The following is a 17,064-nucleotide window of genomic DNA, read 5'->3' as shown; positions in this document are numbered from 1 at the left end:
TTTTCCAATGGGCTATTACATAAGGATACGATCGGTTTTCCTGGGACGTTTACATTCTGTAAATGATTGATATCAGTTTTAATCTTTTGTCTATCCGATTGATTAATTTTATGAAGTTTTGGTAGGAAGTATAGTCTCCCTAATCTATTTCCCTGGTCATTTATTAGAAACTTAAATGTAACTTCATCAATGTAGGATTCATTGTGTATACGATGTATAATAGTGTTGATATTTTCTAGTATTTCCGTTGTATGAGATTCGTTAATTCTTTCATAGTGTACATTGTCATTTAAATGGTCTTTTGCCATTTTTATATATAGCTCTTTATCAAGAACAACTGTTGAGGAATTTTTATCTGCCTTTTTGATAATGATACGATCATTTGAACGTAGTGATTGTAATGCTTTTCTTTCATTTTTAGGCAGGTTGTCCTTAAATGATTTAATTTGTATTTTTTCCAATTCAATTCTTGTTGAAAATAAGTAATTTTCAATTGCATTATTAGCCCAGTTTGGCTTATAACCACTTTTGGAAAGAAATGGATGACGATTGTATTGGTGAGATCCATCATCAAATTGATATTTGCATCTCATTTTACGGGCTAGTTCATTGAAGTCATGTATGAGAGTTTTCTTAGCGTTTCGAAGATTTGGACTAGGAATGAATTTAAGTCCTTTCGCTAGAACAAGAATTTCAGCATTACATAAATTTTCTTTTGTGAATATATCAACATATTTTGCAGCTCTCTGTACTTTTTCCGTGTGTTTATATTGTCGTCTCTTATGTTGTCGGTTTATATTGTATATTTTCCTTTTTTCTTTATTTTTAGCAATTTTGCGTTTCTTATCCCTAGCTTTGAACGATCTATTCTTTCTATTAGACATGATTGGATGATTAGTCTTCCTTGTGTGCTTCTTATATATATAATAATTTACGTCTTTGAGTTTGAATTGATATGCTTAGTTCAGATTCAAATTGAGATAGCTTTGCTTATAATCTCTAATTGCGAGATATAAGCTGTAGTGAATTTCTTTGGTGTAATATAGTTAATAATCAATCTCCTTTTTTAGAAGTTTTTTTTCCGATTGCGAAAAAATCTTCTCAGAGATGATACCTATAAGTGTGTCTATTTGGTATCTTTTAATTATACATTGATCTCGTTTTTAGAAGTTTTTTTCTATTTCGAAAAAAATCCTCTCAGAGATGATGTCTATAAGCAATAATTTTGTTACTTTGAAATTTGCTACATCGATCTCGTTTTATAGAAGTTTTTTCTATTTCGAAAAAAATCCTCTCAGAGATGATGTCTATAGGCAATAATCTTGTTTCTCTGAAATTTGCTAAGCACTTAAGAGTACGCTAACATTGCGCGGGATAAGAACGTGTATATACGTGTTGGCTTGTGATTGGTTCGTGAAATATATTCATGAATTGTTGTAGAGCAAAGGAGAAAGTTGATTGGTTAATGAAAAAGCATCATATGTTGACCAGAACTACGTCACACAGTGTATGACCTAACCTCTCAAATACTGAAATTATTCGTCATGTAATGTAATTTCCAAACATCTTAAATTATATCTAATAAAGATGCAAGCATAGTAGTATTTTATATAATTTAATGCAATAATATGAATTAGTAACAGTAATATTACATGTGAATATAAATATATCAGCTCTTAAAGAATCTCACATCTGCGTACTAGTTGTTCCAATGGGATCCCCAATGTCGCCTAGTTTAACAGATATAAGAATATACGAAATCGTTTCTGAAATATTGAAACGCTTTCCATACTCGTCTGACATTTCTCTTCTTTCTGTCTACAGAGATGACGGATTCTTATTATTTAAAGGAAGCGAACAATCTCTTAAGGAATTTTACCAAATTGCAAATAGTATTCACCCACTATTAAAATTTACACATGAAATCTCTAATAATCAAATACAATTTTTGGATGTAACAATATTTAAAGGAACCCGATTTGAAACAGAAAAGATATTAGATGTCAAATTATATCGCAAACCTACAGATAATTACCAATACTTAGAAAAATCGTCTGCTCACCCAGCATCTGTATTCAAAGGATTTATAATTGGCGAAATTACAAGGTTCATTAGATCGTGTTGTAACAGAGATGACCTCGACACACAGATAGAAGTATTCAAACAAAAACTTACACTAAGAGGATACTTGGAAGCTGAAATTAATCCGTTGATAGATAAAGCACTGAGAAAAAACAGACAGAATACATTATGTTATAAAAAAAGAAATAAACAAAACTGTCCACCACTAGTTCTAGCAACTAAATTCAATCCACTCTTTAAACAATTGGGAAGACGAATAAGAAAACATTGGCAATTAATTGAAAACGATATAATTGCTAAGAATTTATTTCCCAGACCACCTATGATTGCTTATCGTAAACATAAGAACGTGAAGGAGTACTTGACCTCGGCAAAATTATAATCACTGTAAACAATTAAATAGTAATTAGATAAGAAAGGTCACAAAAATAATAATGATATTGCAGATTCACCAGGTGTCGTGCCCTAAAAATGCTACTACATTTGATATGTTACCACAGCAAGAACTAATCGAATTATAATTACATAGTAATTATAATTATACAAGGCTAGGGTACCTGATGAGGATTTACGGCCTTGGTCAAAAATGACCTAAATGATATCCGAAACACCAGGTGCAGCTTAATCATTTTTAAATCATTGAAAATCGAAGACTTCTACTTAATCACCACACATCATTACAGATGAATAACCATTGCCTATATGCAAATGAGTAAAACCAGATAATCTTCTCACAGACACACACCTTTCTAACAGTAATTATTTTACATAAGAAAGGTCAAATCAGGCTACGATAGAAATAACCACAAAATAAATGTATAGTATACGCAGCATAACTTTAGAAAAGTCGATACAGAAATCGATATATTTCACCTATTGACAAAGGTTTTAATATGTTTTGCTGGGATTGGTAATGGACACGGCTATTTATGAATTTTTATCTGCCTTTTTGATAATGATACGATCATTTGAACGTAGTGATTGTAATGCTTTTCTTTCATTTTTAGGCAGGTTGTCCTTAAATGATTTAATTTGTATTTTTTCCAATTGAATTCTTGTTGAAAATAAGTAATTTTCAATTGCATTATTAGCCCAGTTTGGCTTATAACCACTTTTGGAAAGAAATGGAGGACGATTGTATTGGTGAGATCCATCATCAAAATGATATTTGCATCTCATTTTACGGGTTAGTTCATTGAAGTCATGTATGAGAGTTTTCTTAGCGTTTCGAAGATTTGGACTAGGAATGAATTTAAGTCCTTTCGCTAGAACTAGAATTTCAGCATTACATAAATTTTCTTTTGTGAATATATCAACATATTTTGCAGCTCTCTGTACTTTTTCCGTGTGTTTATATTGTCGTCTCTTATGTTGTCGGTTTATATTGTATATTTTCCTTTTTTCTTTATTTTTAGCAATTTTGCGTTTCTTATCCCTAGCTTTGAACGATCTATTCTTTCTATTAGACATGATTGGATGATTAGTCTTCCTTGTGTGCTTCTTATATATATAATAATTTACGTCTTTGAGTTTGAATTGATATGCTTAGTTCAGATTCAAATTGAGATAGCTTTGCTTATAATCTCTAATTGCGAGATATAAGCTGTAGTGAATTTCTTTGGTGTAATATAGTTAATAATCAATCTCCTTTTTTAGAAGTTTTTTTTCCGATTGCGAAAAAATCTTCTCAGAGATGATACCTATAAGTGTGTCTATTTGGTATCTTTTAATTATACATTGATCTCGTTATTAGAAGTTTTTTTCTATTTCGAAAAAAATCCTCTCAGAGATGATATCTATAAGCAATAATTTTGTTACTTTGAAATTTGCTACATCGATCTCGTTTTATAGAAGTTTTTTCTATTTCGAAAAAAATCCTCTCAGAGATGATGTCTATAGGCAATAATCTTGTTTCTCTGAAATTTGCTAAGCACTTAAGAGTACGCTAACATTGCGCGGGATAAGAACGTGTATATACGTGTTGGCTTGTGATTGGTTCGTGAAATATATTCATGAATTGTTGTAGAGCAAAGGAGAAAGTTGATTGATTAATGAAAAAGCATCATATGTTGACCAGAACTACGTCACACAGTGTATGACCTAACCTCTCAAATACTGAAATTATTCGTCATGTAATGTAATTTCCAAACATCTTAAATTATATCTAATAAAGATGCAAGCATAGTAGTATTTTATATAATTTAATGCAATAATATGAATTAGTAACAGTAATATTACATGTGAATATAAATATATCAGCTCTTAAAGAATCTCACATCTGCGTACTAGTTGTTCCAATGGGATCCCCAATGTCGCCTAGTTTAACAGATATAAGAATATACGAAATCGTTTCTGAAATATTGAAACGCTTTCCATACTCGTCTGACATTTCTCTTCTTTCTGTCTACAGAGATGACGGATTCTTATTATTTAAAGGAAGCGAACAATCTCTTAAGGAATTTTACCAAATTGCAAATAGTATTCACCCACTATTAAAATTTACACATGAAATCTCTAATAATCAAATACAATTTTTGGATGTAACAATATTTAAAGGAACCCGATTTGAAACAGAAAAGATATTAGATGTCAAATTATATCGCAAACCTACAGATAATTACCAATACTTAGAAAAATCGTCTGCTCACCCAGCATCTGTATTCAAAGGATTTATAATTGGCGAAATTACAAGGTTCATTAGATCGTGTTGTAACAGAGATGACCTCGACACACAGATAGAAGTATTCAAACAAAAACTTACACTAAGAGGATACTTGGAAGCTGAAATTAATCCGTTGATAGATAAAGCACTGAGAAAAAACAGACAGAATACATTATGTTATAAAAAAAGAAATAAACAAAACTGTCCACCACTAGTTCTAGCAACTAAATTCAATCCACTCTTTAAACAATTGGGAAGACGAATAAGAAAACATTGGCAATTAATTGAAAACGATATAATTGCTAAGAATTTATTTCCCAGACCACCTATGATTGCTTATCGTAAACATAAGAACGTGAAGGAGTACTTGACCTCGGCAAAATTATAATCACTGTAAACAATTAAATAGTAATTAGATAAGAAAGGTCACAAAAATAATAATGATATTGCAGATTCACCAGGTGTCGTGCCCTAAAAATGCTACTACATTTGATATGTTACCACAGCAAGAACTAATCGAATTATAATTACATAGTAATTATAATTATACAAGGCTAGGGTACCTGATGAGGATTTACGGCCTTGGTCAAAAATGACCTAAATGATATCCGAAACACCAGGTGCAGCTTAATCATTTTTAAATCATTGAAAATCGAAGACTTCTACTTAATCACCACACATCATTACAGATGAATAACCATTGCCTATATGCAAATGAGTAAAACCAGATAATCTTCTCACAGACACACACCTTTCTAACAGTAATTATTTTACATAAGAAAGGTCAAATCAGGCTACGATAGAAATAACCACAAAATAAATGTATAGTATACGCAGCATAACTTTAGAAAAGTCGATACAGAAATCGATATATTTCACCTATTGACAAAGGTTTTGATATGTTTTGCTGGGATTGGTAATGGACACGGCTATTTATAAATTGTATGTTCGAAGTCTCTGCTTCATACGTTGTCCAACCTCCGTATTGCCTTGATTTTGTGAATCTTGGTAATCTCCTAGTAGACTTATTAATGCATTGTCTCTATTATACTGATAATCAGCATTATTGAACAATGGGATGTGATATGAATTGAAATAATATCCTAAATACTACATTACAGATGAAAATTGAAGTTAAAATAATTTTATTTAAAAGGCAATCTATAAAAAATATGGTTTGGTTTTTTTTTTTAAATATAACGTCGATTCGCATATTTAATGCAGACCTCGGAGACTGAAAGAATACAAGTAATTTTGGAATTAAAATCACACATAATTAAATGGTCAATTTATAATTTGAGCCATAAAAACACACTTGCAAAGTTCTGTATACCTACCGCAAAAACGTATCAAATGTAGATTTATTGATGGGTACAACATTGATGGGAATCTGTAAAACCATTTAGGAAATGTCCTTTGTTTTAAAACAATGCAGCGGAAACCTTTGATGCAATACAAATACGCTTAGACATTGACTGTATCTGACAGCTTCAGACATTCTAATTTTTGACCTTTTTTAACTGGACCAAATCACTACTTAACATAAAGATTCAGCACCCAAATTTTTTTAACATGTAATTTCATCCCCTTACTCAATATTTCATGCATAAAATATCAAGAAATAAATTGGGAAAGTGTATCAAAAAAAAATGCAAGTTATACACTGTTCACACTAGGGACTATATTTGTAGACAACGAAAACCAAAGGACGATAACTGTGTCCTTGGACCGTCTACCAGAAAAAAAGTGTTTGTAAACATTACATTAATTTCTGGACCGATGACCGGTCTAGCTATGAAAATACGGAGAGTCAAACAGAAAATAGCCCATAAAACATGTAAAAAAGAATCTTGATGTTCTTATAAACCACCTTTGAAGGCTAAATTAGTACTCAGCTGTCTAAAAATGAATTTTATTACACAATAACTTTCATATTTGAAAAATCCACCGGGGCCAAAATGCGAAACCAAACTCCTAACTGTGTATTGCTACCATAGACAATAATAGTGCATTGACTTGACATATCAACGATATAAGGATGAGGCTTAGAAACGGGGAAATGCGAGGCTCTGCAATCTAAAAAAAAACATTTTCAATTGTTGTTTAATGTGTTAATGTTATTATTTGATTTAAATATTGGGAAACTTCCCCCTTTTACAAAAAGGCCTCATATCATGCAGGCGGAGCAATATACAACACAATGAAATGTACATTACCTGTTGAAACCCGCAATCGATGGTGAAGGAATTTGTTTGAGAATGAACTAAAATATCAACAATATACATAAAACATAAGGATTTATAGTTTGCAAATCAAAAATATTAACAAATGAAATATGGTTTTTTTTCTAAAATTTGCAAAAGAAATAAGTTTGAGTCGTTGTATACATTGGAAACAAGAACAGATTGAATAGGTCGTATGAGTAATTAATTATAATTTCGGCAATTTCTATTTAAATATTCATGAAGAAAGTGATATCAGGTCAGTGACTGTATATGACATAGAAATATACGGTCAACGCATTTTGACTGCTCAAATAGAACGAGTGCAGTATAAAATCCGATATATACTGCAGCTGTGCTATTTGCGCAGTGAAATTACATTGACCATATACTCATCTATGATATACAGTCACTGACCGTATGTCGCCTTGTTTATGACGTTGACAATGCGTTTCCGTAGTGTTCTATTTATGACGTCATTAAAAGTACAGGTTCGCGGAATTTTTACGTCGTTCACTCCAAATTAAAAAATGATGGTTTTTACCGTAAATATTTTATTTGGAACAGTTGTAGGAGTTGCAGTATATACATTCATTGTCTCGAAATATAAATTTTATTTGTACAACGGCTCAAAACAGGATAGAAATGCTCGGCAAAGCCTCGCTTTCTACCTGTTTCTAAGCCTTGTACAAAAAAAAATTATATTTCGAGACAATGTATGGTTATTCTATATATATTGCGCTGGAGGGAGCAAACTTAAGATACGCTCCAATCTGAGGAATGCTTTGACACCTAACCCGAATAATCCAGTCGTTATATTCCGATCACTACGATCACTCTGTTAACCTCGAAAAAGATAGAGGGCGCTGAATTATTCGAGGACGTTAGGATAGACTGGTTCTCTTCCTTGCAACATACGGGTTAGGTAGCAATACACAGTTAGGAAAACATCTTCTTCTTCTTCTTCCATATACTGCCCACATTCAACTTTCTGAATATACTGGCAAAATTGGTTCTGCATGGTTAAAAACAGGATAAAAACAAATGTTCATCTTATTTTGTAAGGTTGGTCATTTGAGATTTGAATGTCTCAAATGACTGTGCTGTGGCGATCTCCGGGGGAAGCTTGTTCCAGTCTTTGGTGGTGTTCACAAAGAAGGACCATTTCCTGCAGTCTTTGGTTGCTGTTTGTACCATGTATCCATGCTGTTGTGTATGTCTGGATACTCTGGTTGGTCTCTGGAGGTACATGTCTTTGTTGATGGCTACTTTGTCGTTGACGATCTTGTACATCATTGCGAGCCTGGCCTCTCTGTGTCGTTCTTGGAGACTTTTCCAACCCAATTCATTAATCATGTCCGTGACACTTGATCTGTTTCTGTGGCGCTTGGTGACGTATCGCGCAGCCCCCCTTTGAACTTTTTCAATTTGGTCAATATGTTTCTGATGATATGGGTCCCATACTGTTGTGGCATATTCTAGTTGGGGCCTTACTAGGTTTTTGTAAGCTTGCTCTTTGATGCCATGCCAAGAAATTGCCTCCGTTGAAATTTTGCAAACATCCCATAGAGCAAATTACATGGATGATTAATTTTGACCATTTGGTATATGGCTGTGTTTTAAGTGAGACGTACACGCGGGTCATAAACTAATTTATTGAATGAAATCAAATCTTTAACTACTAATGGATGCCTAGGAGGTCGACCGGAATTTTAGCGAGGATTTCTTGGCATGTAACAGATAGAAAACTCAGGGTAAACATTCATAGAACCGAGACAAGGGGCAGTGGCAAATATTTCATGAATATTTTGAACACAAAGAGGATTACCCCGGTACCCTTTGCCAAAAGTTATCTTCTTTTTCTTCTATCTGCCAACGGACTTTAGGCCAATTAAAATTAATTGATAGATTTTCATCCCCGCCCGCCCCTCGAAAATCGTGCCGCCCCGATTTTTTTTATTTTCTAAAATTTACGATTTCCGGATTTTTTTCATCTCCGTTACCGGTATCCGTGTCAATAATTTCGTTTTTTGTTAACTTCCTGTAACAATTCAACATGGTTTTCGTGATTCTTAGAGTAGTAAGCGGTGTGAATGAAAAGAAATCGTGGTACGCTACGAATTTCAATGATGAAAAAACCATTTTTGATTTATATAATGACTTCGCGTCAGGAAATTTGGACCACAAACCTCCAGTGAATGAAATTCAAAACGCTAGAATAACGGCACACATTGGAACAAAAAAAAGTGAATTAAGTACGGAAATCGACCCCTGCACAAAGTTGTGCGACGCGGTACCTTGTCTTGGACCCTACATTGAATACAGAGTAAATAAAGATGAAAATCAAAACTGTGTAAATAATGCTAAAGTTGATGCTTTCACGATTCTAATGCAGGGTGCAAATAAAGCCAATCATTTGCCAAACATTAAACATGAATTAAACCAAAAGAACAAATTATTTAATGACATAATTGAGTGGCTAAGGGCACAGGGTGTGGGTTTTTTGTCAACAAACAAAGACAGTCTTGGGGTGAATTTGGTGAATACATTGACAGACATTTTGTGGTATGTGGATGGTAACCACCACACATTAGCTAGCCGAGCCTGTGGTCTTCCTGAAGCACTGATTCATTTTAATGGTTACTATAAACCAGAATTAAGAAAGAGAAAGAAAATAGATTCAACTAGTCTTCAAGAGAACATTTTACGCAGTCATGCAATTGCACTTTTGCTTCTTACTGAAAATGGCTTTTTAAAACGAGAGAAGTGGTTGCCAATAAGAACTATTCTTTTAGAATTTGGACAAAATTTGAAAAAGTATGCTGACTTTTTAGTTTCACAGCAATATAGATCTGAATGTAGTGCTTCAAAAAAAGTATTCCAAGGGGATAAGGAGAGGTGGGAATATCTAGCACCCGTGTCCAATGTCAATCCTACAAAGCAAGCGAGATACAATTTATTGCATACTGCTATCATACATAGTGACTTTTTTTCTCCTATTGTTGTCAATGACTACTCTCCGGGTGAACCAAACAGACGATATGACTATTTCAAAGACCTAGTTGTTCCAGTCAAATGTTGTCAATTTACTTATACAGGATCAAAAGAACACTTGATGTTTCTGTGGAAAGTTCCCATTGTATCTGAGAGTGACTTATTGACAAAGAACATGCAAATAGCATGCAATTTACGCAAATCACTCCCAGTTTATCACAGTCGGGCAATGCGACGTGAATTTCTTTCTTTGTTTGGTCGCACAATTTCAAATAAATCTGCTTTTTTAAGAGAGGCTTATAGACGTTTGACTGGGGACCAGTCTGCCTCTCTTACTGCTTCACAAACAGAAGTTGACAAACGTATCAGTGAAATTCTAGACAATGAAGACTCTGAACTTATTTGTGACTTAAGATTGAATAACCGGGGTCAACCTGAAAAGTATAATGATTTTCTTTCAGAGTGCCAAAATTATATCAATGAGAAGCTTGAATTGGCTGTTGACGATAGAAGGCATGACAAAATTGATAAGGGGGGTGATGTAATTACTCATTTGGCAGATGCATTTTCAGTTCGAGATCTATATGAACAGGTTAAAGCTAAATTACCACCAAACATTTTAGTCCCTTCACAGCAATGGTTGCGTTGGCAATTTTGGCCTCGACATGCTAATTTTCAATCCTCTCATAGATATACAGGCAAGTTAAAAGTTAAATTTATGATTCAAAGTCGCCAATTTAGAAAGACTCATGTAGATATGCATTATGCTTCTGCTATTTTTAGGTACCAAAAAGAGTTTGCAATAATGTATAAACCATTTTGTAATTTTGTGTGTATGGATGATAAGCACAAATTGAAAGTTGGGGAGCCTGGATATCCAGTTGCAACTGTGGAAAGGGGGAAGCAGGTCATTGTCGCCATGGGGAAAAAATTTGAAGTTGCTGATCACGACTTCACAAAATTTTCAATAACTCCTAGTGTGAATTTATTTTCAGAGATTCCAGATGAAATTGAAAAAACATTTTATGGTGGGCAAGTGTTTGTTGGTGTAAAAGAAACAGCATTTCAATCTTCTTCCCCATGGCGGCATGCAACTGAAATGTCTAAAATTTTGAAAAATTCATTTCTAGAAAATGGTATGATTAAGCCCATTTTAATTTTTTACAGTGATGGAGGTCCCGACCATAGATTGACATATGTTTCTGTTCAAATGTCCTTGATTTGCCTGTTTCTTATATTTGATCTTGATTTGATTTGTGTAGCTAGAACCCCTCCACAAAATAGTTGGAAAAATCCAGCAGAAAGAATTATGTCCATCTTGAACTTGGGTTTCCAGTCAGTAGGACTGATGCGTGAAAAAACAGAGCATTATGAAAAACAATTAGATTCTGTAAATTCATTAGGTGAAATTAGAAAACTAGCAGAAAAATATCCTACGGTTGAGGAAGAGGTTTTAGACTCAGTAGAGCCTGTTCGTATTTTATTGTCAAATGTAATAACTAGGCTCAAATGGAAAGATAAAAACTTAAAGGTCTTTGATCCAGCAACAGAGGGTGAAATATTTGATTTCAGACGTGAAATATTAAAAATAGACCAGGATATTAAAGTAACAGATAGTACTCAGCAGGATATTAAAAAAAGAAAATTGTTTATGAGTTTTTTGAATGATCATTGTAAAATTGCTCAGTACATTTTTAGTGTAAAAAAATGTGGTAAAACGTCATGTCATGTTTGCAAAAAACCTCGTTTAAGTAATGAAATGTTTGAAAGTCTTTATCATCTTCCGGACCCAGAGCCGCTTAATTGTGACAAGTATAAATCATTTGATCAGTTATATGGAAAGCCAACATCAGAAAAATATCGACCATCACTCACTGGCAAACCATCATCTGAACATGGATTACCATTTTCTCCATCTTCTCAGTACGCTAAGAATGTGGAAATGGTTGTTCTATGTTCAGATTGTGATAAACCTAGAGTACTCTACTCCAAAAAGGTAGTAAGGGGTGTCAGAAGGACACAATTAGTAAACAGTTTAACTGATATTCAGTACACATGTGGTTTCTCATTTGATGAGTTAGATCTTGAAGAAGAAACCCATGTTTTGAAAACTGTGTTTGTACGAAAAAACATTACATGTAACTGTACTGTAGAATTAACTTATTATTCTGCTGGTTTTGAAGATGTTTGTTTCTTTTGTGGAACTGATGAGCTTGAACCTGCTGAAGCAGGTGATGAAGATGAAGCTAATGAATATTATCCTATATGTACTGGTTGTAAAGAGAATGGTAAAAAACTTGTCGAAAGACGTACTAGGAACAAATTTAATCCTAAATGATTTTGAAAAATAACCAAAATTTTCTAATCATACAATATTACAAAAATGTTTGAACTCTCTGTTTTTTGTAATCTATTGCATTTAATATCATTTTTTGTTTAATAAAACAGAAAGTTTTATTTTAATTAAGCTTTTATTATCATTCAATTTGATATGGTCAACTGTTAGATAATTTTCCCACTGGATATTTGTCAGAGAAATAAAATTTGAATCTTGTCACATGAGATGGACCATCTGATATTGAAGACTATTTTTGTGACTATTAGATGTCTTTTGGTCAGCTTAATTCTGCAGAGATTGGAGTTGAAATTTCTATTGTGCATGTTTCTGGAATAAAAACATATATAAGCCATTTTATAACGTTTACATATTAATAACACCTTACAAAATATTTTCATATGAAATAAAAAATAAAAAATAAAATCCTCCCACCCGCCCCATTTTTTTCAAAAAGTTGGATGAAAATCTACTAATTAATTTTAGTTGGCCTTATGTTATGAATTGTAGTTTCACTTTCCATATTCGGTATTTATTCTAATTTAACCTACACGTAGTAAAAATCACGTGATTCAGGAACATAGTATCTTGGAGTTGAACTATTTCTTTCTTTTCGGGCGGGAACTCGAAGCAATCAACATGCATGTGTGTAACGGCACTGTAGATTTTCTTATTAAATAAAAAAAGTTGCCGGTCCGGTGCATGAATAGATCGGTTAGAAATCAAAGTTTTAATTTTAATTAGATTAGAGGGTTGAAAATAGAGAGCACAAAAAAGGGGGGGGGGGGGGGGTGGGGGTGTTCTACAGGGAATATTTCCTTCTTATGAACTCTACATCTGAAAGGTTTATTTTTTTTTTTATTTAATCGAAAGAGAGAAAAACAAATGTAAGACAAATTGTGAATGGTCTTTCTTCCTTTCTCCCATGCCAAGAAATTGCCTCCGTTGAAATTTTGCAAACATCCCATAGAGCAAATTACATGGATGATTAATTTTGACCATTTGGTATATGGCTGTGTTTTAAGTGAGACGTACACGCGGGTCATAAATTAATTTATTGAATGAAATCAAATCTTTAACTACTAATGGATGCCTAGGAGGTCGACCGGAATTTTTAGCGAGGATTTCTTGGCATGTAACAGATAGAAAACTCAGGGTAAACATTCATAGAACCGAGACAAGGGGCAGTGGCAAATATTTCATGAATATTTTGAACACAAAGAGGATTACCCCGGTACCCTTTGCCAAAAGTTATCTCCTTTTTCTTCTATTTGCCAACGGACTTTATGTTATGAATTGTAGTTTCACTTTCCATATTCGGTATTTATTCTAATTTAAGCTCCACGTAGTAAAAATCACGTGATTCGGGAACATAGTATCTTGGAGTTGGACTATTTCTTTCTTTTCGGGCGGGGACTCGAAGCAATCAACATGCATGTGTATAACGGCACTGTAGATTTTCTTATTAAATAAAAAAAAGTTGCCGGTCCGGTGCATGAATAGATCGGTTAGAAATCAAAGTTTTAATTTTAATAAGATTAGAGGGTTGAAAATAGAGAGCACAAAAAAAGGGGGGGGGGGTGGGGGTGTTCTACAGGGAATATTTCATTCTTATGAACTCTACATCTGAAAGGTTTATTTTTTTTTTTATTTAATCGAAAGAGAGAAAAACAAATGTAAGACAAATTGTGAATGGTCTTTCTTCCTTTCTCCCATGCCAAGAAATTGCCTCCGTTGAAATTTTGCAAACATCCCATAGAGCAAATTACATGGATGATTAATTTTGACCATTTGGTATATGGCTGTGTTTTAAGTGAGACGTACACGCGGGTCATAAATTAATTTATTGAATGAAATCAAATCTTTAACTACTAATGGATGCCTAGGAGGTCGACCGGAATTTTTAGCGAGGATTTCTTGGCATGTTTTAGAGCCGATGTGTAGATTTCTGTGGAGGAAACCAAGGCTTCTGCTGGCTTTGCTGGTAATGTTGTTGATGTGTTCTCCCCAGTCTAGTTCGCTTGTGATGGTGCAGCCCAGGTACTTAATTGATGTTTCATGTTTTAGTACATGATCATGTAATACATAGTCCCATATGATTGGCTTTTTCTTTCTGGAGACAGTCAGTACGCTACACTTTTCTGGGTGAAACTCCATCTTCCACTTTTCCTCCCATAGTGCCAGTTTATCAATGTCTGACTGTAGGTGTCGGCAATCAGTATCTGAGGCGATGGTTAAGTAGACTACTGTGTCATCAGCAAAGAGACGAACTGTTGATTTTAGGTCATTCGCTAGGTCATTTATGTAAAACAAAAATAGACTAGGGCCTAGGACTGAACCTTGTGGAACTCCAGATTCTACCTTTGCTCTGTCTGACTGTTCACCCTCAACTACTACTACTTGGGTTCTATTTGTCAGGAACGCTTCTATCCAGCTGTTGGTCTTTCCCCTGATTCCATAGTGATTGAGTTTATGTAGGAGCAGGCTATGGGATACCTTATCGAATGCTTTTGAGAAGTCTAGTATCAGTAGGTCTTAAAATTGACACTCATAATTTTTAACCACCCTCTTTTCCTTCCTATCTAATAAATAAGGCTTACTATTTGTGTTATGCATGTGTATATTTCTGGAAAGAGCATCTTCCATAGATTTCATTTTTAATAGTTAAAAAGGTGAAATATAATCTCTTTTTGGTGTAACCATGGCAACAATCTGCATTTATTTGATACAAAATATTGCAAAAAAGGGGGGTGAACATGTCACAAAAGTCTCAAAAATTTGGTCCAAAGGAAAATTTCAATCAATTAGAGTGATACCTTTCCTGAAACCATAGACCTATATCTATCAAGAGGTCAAAAAAAAATCATATGCATTTCTGCTTGTTTTTCCATAAAATTGAATTGAAAAGATCGAGCAACAAATCTTTGTTGAAAAATGGTTGAGGCTTTTTTCCACCGGCTAGGATGAGGTTAACATATTATTGAAAAATGTAATACGGATCGAACTCGTACTACAATTACGGGATAGGATTGAAATACATTACGGACATAATATTTTTTATTCAACTTCCTATAAGTTTGTCGATATAAGTTAAATTAATTAGCCTAAATATGTAATTGATAATATTGTTATATCGTATTGTTTAATACATTTCTATTTATATCTTAAACCGTGTCAAACTCTTACTACAATTACGGGATATGATTGAAATACATTACGGACATAATATTTTTTATTCAACTTATAAGTGTGTCGATATAAGTTAAATTAATTAATTAGCCTAAATATGTAATTTATAATATTCTTATATCGTATTGTTTAATACGTTTCTATTTATATCTTCAAACTCTTACTACAATTACGGGAATGGATTGAAATACATTACGGACACAATAATTTTTATTTAACTTATAAGTTTGTCGATATAAGTTAAATTAATTAGCCTAAATATGTAATTGATAATATTGTTATATCGTATTGTTTAATACATTTCTATTTATATCTTAAACCGTGTCAAACTCTTACTACAATTACCGGATAGGATTGAAATACATTACGGACATAATATTTTTTATTCAACTAATAAGTGTGTCGAAATAAGTTAAATTAATTAATTAGCCTAAATATGTAAATTATAATATTCTTATATCGTATTGTTTAATACGTTTCTATTTATATCTTCAAACTCTTACTACAATTACGGGAATGGATTGAAATACATTACGGACACAATAATTTTTATTAAACTTATAAGTTTGTCGATATAAGTTAAATTAATTAGCCTAAATAGCCTAAATATGTAATCGATAATATTGTTATATCGTACTATTGTTTAATACATTTCTATTTATATCTTAAACCGTGTCAAACTCTTACTACAATTATAAATCAGTGCGGCTGTTATGTGCATGTATTTTAATTACTTAACAAATGAACAATATCATAGAATTAGCGTGTTTTGCTGTATTTTAGAATAATTTTGCTGAGAACGCACGTACGGCTTCGAACTGAAAACACACATAAGTGAACTAAGCGCACACTATCAACAAGTAACGTTTTACTAGTTACTTATACAAATTAGCCGTTCGGCTGTCCCACGGTATAACTGGCGTTACTTAAAACCATTACATTGCTTGCATTTTTATACTCATATGACATTAATTTTGGAGATATTAATATACGGCGTACGAAAATTACACGAATAGTTTTTCAGGTGTTAGAATTTTACATCATAGTTTGGCTTCTGTGAACTTGGCACGATCTATCTGCATTTAAGTACTGAAGTAATCCTGACTTGCATGTATGGTCTGTATTTGATTTAATTTAGCACAAAAATACACGTACGTTTTTGGAAAGAAGAACATATTAATCCATGGCTACAACATAGCTAATGCAATGCATAAATGTAACTTATCAGTCACGCAACCAATGATAATTATAAGACTAACTGTACAAATGGCGATACCGGTTGATTTTTCGTTTTTTTATTGTCAAAAACAATTCTTCAGCAGAGGTCTGCACCCAAAATGTACCACAAGGTTCTCTGAATTTAGACGCCGGAGAGGGCATGCGACGATGCTTTATCAATTAAAGCTGGTTTTATCGATACAATGCCAGACGATTACTCACAAGGAATACAATTGGACGCTAACAATAGTAAGCAATATCAAGAAATAAATTCAACAGACATTTATTATGTAACGTTATAATTCTATCCATGAATAATAAGATAAAATACATTTTAACTTACACAGATTTAGTAAATTGTT

General features: G+C 33.2%; 1 protein-coding gene across 1 annotated transcript; it reads left to right on the top strand.

Annotated features, from left to right (window-relative positions):
- Nucleotides 1–10,658: 10,658 nt before the first annotated feature.
- LOC127702805 (uncharacterized) lies at nt 10,659–12,298 on the top strand. The gene has a single exon (XM_052207107.1). The coding sequence runs from the start codon at nt 10,679–10,681 to the stop codon at nt 12,296–12,298; it is 1,620 nt and encodes a 539-aa protein (XP_052063067.1). The 5' UTR covers nt 10,659–10,678.
- Nucleotides 12,299–17,064: the final 4,766 nt, after the last annotated feature.

The sequence above is a fragment of the Mytilus californianus genome, unplaced genomic scaffold, assembly GCF_021869535.1.
Source record: "Mytilus californianus isolate M0D057914Y unplaced genomic scaffold, xbMytCali1.0.p SCAF_5, whole genome shotgun sequence".
NCBI classification, from domain to species: Eukaryota; Metazoa; Mollusca; class Bivalvia; order Mytilida; family Mytilidae; genus Mytilus; species Mytilus californianus.
Note: the sequence above shows the minus strand (reverse complement) of the source record. Positions and strands in the feature narration are given on the sequence as shown.

Bases quoted from the DNA above. Each gene is read 5' to 3' on its own strand.
- LOC127702805 (XM_052207107.1), top strand. From the start codon at position 10,679: ATGATTCAAAGTCGCCAATTTAGAAAGACTCATGTAGATATGCATTAT.